This window comes from Hippoglossus stenolepis, chromosome 24, assembly GCF_022539355.2.
Source record: "Hippoglossus stenolepis isolate QCI-W04-F060 chromosome 24, HSTE1.2, whole genome shotgun sequence".
In the NCBI taxonomy this organism is placed as follows: Eukaryota; Metazoa; Chordata; class Actinopteri; order Pleuronectiformes; family Pleuronectidae; genus Hippoglossus; species Hippoglossus stenolepis.
Genome location: NC_061506.1, coordinates 9,239,321 through 9,246,848, shown reverse-complemented (window position 1 = coordinate 9,246,848; position 7,528 = coordinate 9,239,321). Strand labels below are relative to the sequence as shown.

Here is a 7,528-nt window from a genome sequence, read left to right as displayed (position 1 = left end):
AAACTAACTAACTGTGTTTCTGTGCTGTGATTTTTACCACCCCACTATTTATATCTACAGACACACTGTTCCAGTCAGACAGCAAAGTGTCGCTCTGGGCTAGCTTCATAGCAATCTCCTGCTACTTCCACCAGACTGTCAGACTCTTTCTGTTGCTGCGTTGATTTGTGGGATTGGAGGCATCATCAGGCTCCTCGTTTCCTGAGCTATTTCCTGCTTGAACAAAACAAAAGTACTTATCTTGTCAGAGTTTCTCCATTAACTATACCTAATGTGTGTGTGCGTTTTATCAGGAAACTGCACTTTCCTGGAGAAAGACGCGAGGTTGTTGCTCCTGTTTAGTGTTCCAAGCTCCCAGTCAGTCCGGCCAATTCCCTAAACTACACAATTTGGCCCAAAGCACACTCAACGGGACTCAAAGCCTCCTTTTCACACTCGCAGGCACCCAATTAGACCTGAAAGCCATAGGCTCATTAGATAGTCCAGGTTACAGGGTTCTCTCAACCCCCTGACATCTCTGTCACACTAACAAGACAAACTCTGTTAACGCAGGGCTCCCAATTATTCAGAAAAAGATGGCAGTGCTGGTAACAATACAGTGAGCGGCCTCTCGTCAGTAATTTGCAGTGGCCCCTCTCTGTGGACAATGGAAATGTAAGACACAGAATTTTGACTTAATAAAAACACGTGTTATTTATCCTTTTGAAGAGGAGCCCCTAGATATTGTCCGAAACAATCATATGACTTCACCCATGCACGCAGCCCACTTCACAGCTATAACCATGTGCAACTTGCTATTTTTTGTGTTTGATTGAATACTTCCCTTTTGATTTCTGTGGACACACTGAAAAGAATTTAGTTTGCTCCTGTTGATAAGATCCCTGAAGTGCCTACAGAGTGACATTGCGCCGAAATAATTCCATTCTCAGCACACAATGATGGCGCACTGGTCAACTCCAAACCCAGACATTTATAAATAACGTATTATTCAACCGGCTGTGATTGTAGTCTGTGTGTGTGTGTGTGTGTGTGTGTGTGTGTGTGTGTGTGTGTGTGTGAAGAAGGAGAGACAGAGAGAGACGGCTGGCTGTTAGTGCGTTCAGGTGTGTGGGTGTTATGCTTCCTTGCAAATTGTTAGCCTCCGTGGCTTCTGGATGCCTACGTTTCCACACTTGGAAATCACACACCGGAAAAAAAAAGCCACAGCCTCATGGGTTTGAAGACAGCATTAAAAAAAATAACCTTGACCCTGCCCATCACCACAGTCTGTTCTCTTTTGATTTATAATAAGACCAACAAGAAGTTCCATGATTATTTTCCTCAGCCTCTTTTGGTTGGATCCTCTTTATCTCTGAAAACTCACTGAATATTCTGTTTATCTTTTTTATCTTTTTTACGTTTTTATTTGAATGTTTCTTGCACAATTGTTTGTTGCAAAACAACTGCCGGGCGTGCATGTGTTAGTGGATTTGTAAAATAGATGAAAAAGTTTGCTGAATTGTTACTCCTGTGATTGTTGAGAGGTTTGACAATATGTATCATAATAAGCTTTCAGTATGGACTTCATTACCCAGCAGCCACTGCATATTGCCGACTAAAAAGTATCCCTGCGTTCTGATGCTGCTTCCCAAACCAACACATTCCACTGATAGTGTGTTTTATTTTAACCGAATTTACAAAAAATGTTTAGAAATGTTTTATATGTCATTCTTGTTGCACTGTTTTCTATTTTTAATACACTTCACTCGTCTCTGTGTTAGTTTCTGTTCGTCCCCTTCCCGTCATAGTCAACGCGGAAGCAAACCGGCTGTCTAAACATGTCTGTGTCCAGCAGCTGCTACAAACCTGTGAGCCATGTCCTCTTCGACATGGACGGGTTGTTATTAGGTGTTTACACGGGTTCTTTTGTGTGTGTTTCATATCTTGTTAAGCTGTGTCACGCGAGGTTGCATTTACGCTAAAACTGTGGCGAAACAACTCATTCACTCATCCGGCACTCCGTAGGCAAATACGGAAGTTCAAGACTCCTCCGCACATATCCACAAGTTGCGGGTCACTCCGAACATTGTTGTGTTGAGCGTTTGGAACATTGTTCGCTGCTTGTTAATTCGGCTTCCTTTTTAAAACATCAGCATGTGCTTCATTTCTCTGAAAATACACCAAAGTCCACGGTGGCTTAGCCTGATTTTGACAGTGAATCAAATACCACTAGTGTTTCCACTGTGGTGGCAAGACGTTTAAACTTGCGTTTTAATGACAGTAAGAACTTGCTTTATAAGTCATGCGTTTGCCGAATTAAAGATTATAATCTATTAAACCGTTTAAATGGGTTGGGGCAAGCTTGGTGATCATATATGTGCCTTTTAAGTCTGGCAGCTTCAAAATACCTTTATTTTTTAAATGATGTCAGGTTTGATGGTTGACCTCTGGCTTACCATCGTATGCATATTTAACCTTTTATAACGCAAAAAACACAGTGAAGTGTTCTGTTAGGAAACAATGCTGTGCTTTTTGAGACAAAACATAGCAGTACATTGGATTTTTAATTGCAGTTTGAGGTCACAGCCAAAATTGAGTGTCAGGCGAAAACATTTTGGAGCTGTGCACCAGGTTCCATTCATTTTTTTGAATCCTGAACGTCATTTCTTTGAGAGCTCCTCATTCTCCTTGTGCGTTTGTCTCACTTCAGACACAGAGCGGCTCTACACCGTGTCCTTCCAGGAAATATGTGATCGCTTTGGAAAGCAGTACACATGGGACCTGAAGTCCACAGTGATGGGTAAGAAGGCTCTGGACGCCGCCCAGATGATCCGGGACTCCCTGGAGCTCCCCATGACGGCCGAGGAGCTCCTCGCCGAGAGCAGGCAGATACAAGAAAGGATTTTCCCCTCTGCCAAACTCATGCCAGGTATTCTCGATTTTGCCAGTTTCATTGATGAATTTTAAGCCTGCATGGTGGATCGCTCCTCTTGCATGTGCATTCAATATGCAACATTCCCCTGTGTACTTCAACTATATTTAACAACTTTTTCCCTGTAAAAAAGGATACAAATAACAACTAATAACCAGCTACAGTAGGTTTTCACTGTGACAACCTAAAGATGACACAGTTAAGGTTTTAAATTTTATGTTGTCATAAGTCAGTCGATTCTCAAAACCTGTGGTCTCCGTCTATACGGAAATCAGAAATTACTCCGGGAGTAAAAAGTACATCTGTAATAATTGTGTCCATTTGCATTGCATAACGGCGGGCAATTCAGCAGGTAGCAGTCTCTCATAATTGAATTCATCATTTCATCCTTACGATGTCATGTCGCTATTGTTATATAATGAGAGCATTTCATTTACGTCGGTTATGCTATTGAACAAAGACAAGAGGATCCTGATTGTCAGGGTTAAGCAGAACCATTATGCAGATATCCGTTTTGCTACTCCTTCCCTAAAAAGGCATGGGGGCTGTTGTTCGGCTGCTGTGTGCTGTGTTGTACCATTGTGCATTTGCGACGCACATTTGTCAGGCAGACACTGAAACATGGTTCCTGTGGGCAGATGTGATTAAGAGCGAAAGGGCTAAGAGCCCAGGTAAACACACCCTCTCTCCAAGCTGAGCAAATGTTCACCGAGAGCCTCACATGCAGTGCATGCTGGTACATTTAGAGTTTGCTTTCTTAGTTAGGGAATTAGATTTCTTTGTTGATAGCAAAAATAGGTCGTGTGAGTTTTAATGGGTTACTTACAGTACATTGTATCTGCAGATCTTCATATCATGTTAATCATTATTCTTCCACCGGCAAGATTTAATCGGTCAAACCCTACATTGTTGGTTTTTTTTGCCACCTTCCTGCTCACGTCCAGGCCATGTTAGCCGATAAGCTAAATTGGGAAGCAGGTCATATCGCCACCACAACACCAGACATATATCAGATGTGATCAAACCAGATTGCACTTTAATAATATTCAACTAAGCTGAGGGTTATTTCAGCCTCCTCATTGCTCAATAGGAGAGTATTCCCATACTAATTGCTTCTGCCAAGGTCGGCCCACCTCCACTATAAAAGAGTGTGGGTCTCATTTCTAAGACCGTCCCCCTGTTGGAGCCCGTCTGTTTCCCTTCCTGTTATAATGGGTTTTCCAGTAATCATCCTTCTGTGGTTGTGTTCTGGTCTTAGGTTATGGTTAGGCATAGTTGATGATATGGCTGTGTTCAAATCCATCACCCTCCATTGAAAAAATAATAAAAAAAGAAGTAATTATACCTTGACTGCTTCCTTAATCGCTTATTTAATTTTAGTTACTTTGACATAAGTAAGGGCTCTGAATACTTCTTCCACCACTGAAAGCAACACAACCACTCCAACAAAAGAACTGTTTGAGTCAGCGGGACACCAGCAACTAAATTGACTGTTTTTTGTCAATGGAGTCTGGTGGCTTTAAACACTGCGGCTTTTTCTTGTCAGACAAAAAGGAGTCTTACTCTTTAAACAGAAAGGCCTCTCTCTGCGGGAAACCTGTCAGTGGCAAAAACCAGCACTTTGAGTGGACGTTATTGGATGTAGACAGTTACCCTGGTGACTCCATTGCAGCAGCTCGTATCTAGTTGCTGGTATACTTTGTCCCTTACACTCCAAAACACGGGGAACTTTGTTTATTTAAACAGTTTCCCAGTTTATAGCCAACTAGATGTTAGACACATTAGAGTAACTTCTACTGAACAGTTTGTGACATTTCCCTGTAACACTTTATGATGATATACTTTCAAAGCTTTATTGCTTTATTATTAACAGTATAACCAGGCCTCTAAGAGCCTTAAAAAGCCCACACATATAGGCAATTGTGGATAATCCCAGCTAGGTTTTAACTTCCTGCTTCTTTTCTTCACGTGCTAAAATACTGCCTCCATATTTCGGGGGGTTTAAATGCATTTTGCAGAGGTGTACTGTTCATTTCTGAGCGTGTGCACCAGGGCAACGCAGCAATCTTCGGGCAGCAACACGAACAATGGAGTTGTTGCATGAACTCCTTTGCCCACGCCTCGCAGTGGCCTTTCTATTGGTCAAAGTTTAGCGATCTATTTACCTTTGACTGATCCTAATTTGAACAAAGTAGAACACATTCTCTTGGCTGCCTTTGCAATGGGCCGGCCTTGTCTGGCAGCAGCACTGTTTACAGGGTGCACAGGGATGTATTCAGTGTCTACATGTTCTCTCTACCTAACAGGTTAAAGGTGCGTGTTCCTTGAGGGAGGTTTTTATTACCGGTTTTATAGACTCTCATCCTTGAAACTGGAGATTAAAAAGCCTCCCACATCTCTGCTCTGCTCTCCAGGCACCATTGAAATTAAAAAGAAGAATAAAATGTTGTCTGGGACTGAGCTTCACATCAATAGGGGTTTTTATTGAAAACGTTGGCCTTGTCTAGCTGCCATACAGTGTTATTCTAACCGTAAGCCTCGCTTTGAAACATGTTGTACAACCCAGGTGTGGAGAAACTCGTGCACCATCTCCAGAAGCACTCTGTCCCCATTGCTGTGGCAACCAGCTCAGCTGATGTGACGTTCCAGTTGAAGACGAGCCAACACAAAGTCTTTTTCAGTCGTTTTGACCACATTGTCGTGGGTGATGATCCTGAGGTGAAGAACAGCAAACCTCAGCCGGACTCCTTCCTGGTCTGCGCCGGCAGATTCAACCCTCCAGCTCCCCCAGAGAAGGTAAATACCACCAATTACAGACGGACCACATTTTCAATTCATGTGTGATCAGTTCTCTCTGTGGTCAATCCACATTGTGCGTGGTTTTTGAAGTGATATTCAAATGCATTTGGCATCAACGGAGTTAGTGGCTGTAAGTAGATGTAGATTTCATACTTTCATACAGCATGAAGCATCACAGACCATCCAGGTCCATTTCAAAGTTCATTCCAATGATGTGGTGCCATTGTAAAGGACACTATAACAAACGGCATACCTCTATAACAGTATTAGAGGGCCATTTTCACTACTCAGGCTCCATTAAATGAGTGTTTGAAAGCCACTGCAACAGGTTAAATGTTATAAATTGTTAACTCTTAAACCATAAATGGGCAAATGGTGGATGGTTTGAGGTGAAAAATGCAGCTATGAAGCAAATCACCCTGTAGTTATATCTTCTAAAATGTTACCCAATGTTGGGAAGCACGGAAAAATCTCAAAGATTTTGTATATTCTATTAATAACTGATTTAACAACTCAAATTTGATTGGTTTGATTGATTGAATTAGCAGCATCCCCTGCTCTGTGTCAACCTATCTCCCCGAGCAAGAACGTGACACAATCATATATGGTGTAGGAGTGAAGCTGTTAAGCTGAGGCACAGGCTCATTATAGACCGATTTTGCTCAATTTTCTTAAAGTACCTTTAAAACATTGGTAGATGTGCTCTTTACTTTATGGTATTTATACATTTGCAAATGTCATTGCTTTTTTTTTTTAAACCGGTCTGTCTAATGCACTGCAAACACAGTGAGATCTCTGAACTCCAAGCTGTCAGTCATCTTCACCAGCCTCGCCGCCTAAATTACAGCTCACACACACACACACCCACACACACACACACACACACAACTACAGTAACGTTACTGCTCACCAAACGTTTGTCACTGTTTTCTCTTCCCCCTCTCTCTCTCCCTCCCGCTTTTGGCTGCAGAATTTAGTCTTGTTTTTTACGATGGCAATAACGGCCCCCACTGTATACCTCGCATTAATTTGCCAGTTGTGTTTCTGAAATGAAACTGAGATAAAAGAAACACACAGTAATGACCGAGAATAATCTATTAAAATCGAATAAATACTGTAGATTCACACTTTATAGCTCATATTCAAATAGCCCAAAAAAGGCAGGTCAGTAATACAACACAGTGAATACCTTCCTACGGCTGCTCCTGTCCATTTTTTGTCATTGCTGTTTAACTCCCATTAATGCGACTCAACATTTTCTGCAGATATATTTCAAATTGAAGTGTACCAGAAATGAGAGCAGTGCTTTGTCCTAGATTAGATCACTGGAAGCTTTCAAAATGCTTTTGTTTGCTATTTATCAAATGGAAAACAAAGGAATGTAGTTTAGATCCTCTTTATCCAAATAATTTCATATTTCATTTTACTATAATTTATTTTTGTAATATCTAACGGCATTCCAGTTACTCACTCACACTCATATTTATACAGAACCTCAATATACAGCGGGTTTTCTATCACACACCATTCCTACACAGTTGGCACAGCCATCAGTGACAATCTGGGGTTCAGCATTTTGCCAAAGGACACTTTGGAATGCAGAGTGGAGGAGCGGGGGATCAAACCACCAACCTTATGGTCGGCGGACGACCCTCTCAACCCCCTGAGCCACATACAGTGTTTGTCCCAATGCTTTTATCTTTAAACAAACAGAACAAAGAGTAAAGTTAGGTGATTTTGTTGTTGGTCACTCCCAAATGATGGTGTTTTCTGAAAATGTTGTGTTTCCAATACAACATGTCCTCCACATATTCTACC

At 41.7% G+C, this 7,528-nt stretch overlaps 1 protein-coding gene across 1 annotated transcript in view; it reads left to right on the top strand.

Annotated features, from left to right (window-relative positions):
- The first annotated feature begins 1,787 nt into the window (after positions 1-1,787).
- LOC118103555 (pseudouridine 5'-phosphatase) overlaps positions 1,788-7,528 on the top strand; it is a 31,225-nt gene continuing 25,484 nt past the window's right edge. Inside the window, exons 1-3 of the mRNA XM_035150632.2 lie at positions 1,788-1,887; positions 2,690-2,908; positions 5,478-5,707. Of these exons, the coding sequence (XP_035006523.2) occupies positions 1,818-1,887; positions 2,690-2,908; positions 5,478-5,707 (519 nt within the window). The 5' untranslated portion in view covers positions 1,788-1,817. The remainder of the gene's footprint in view (positions 1,888-2,689; positions 2,909-5,477; positions 5,708-7,528) is intronic.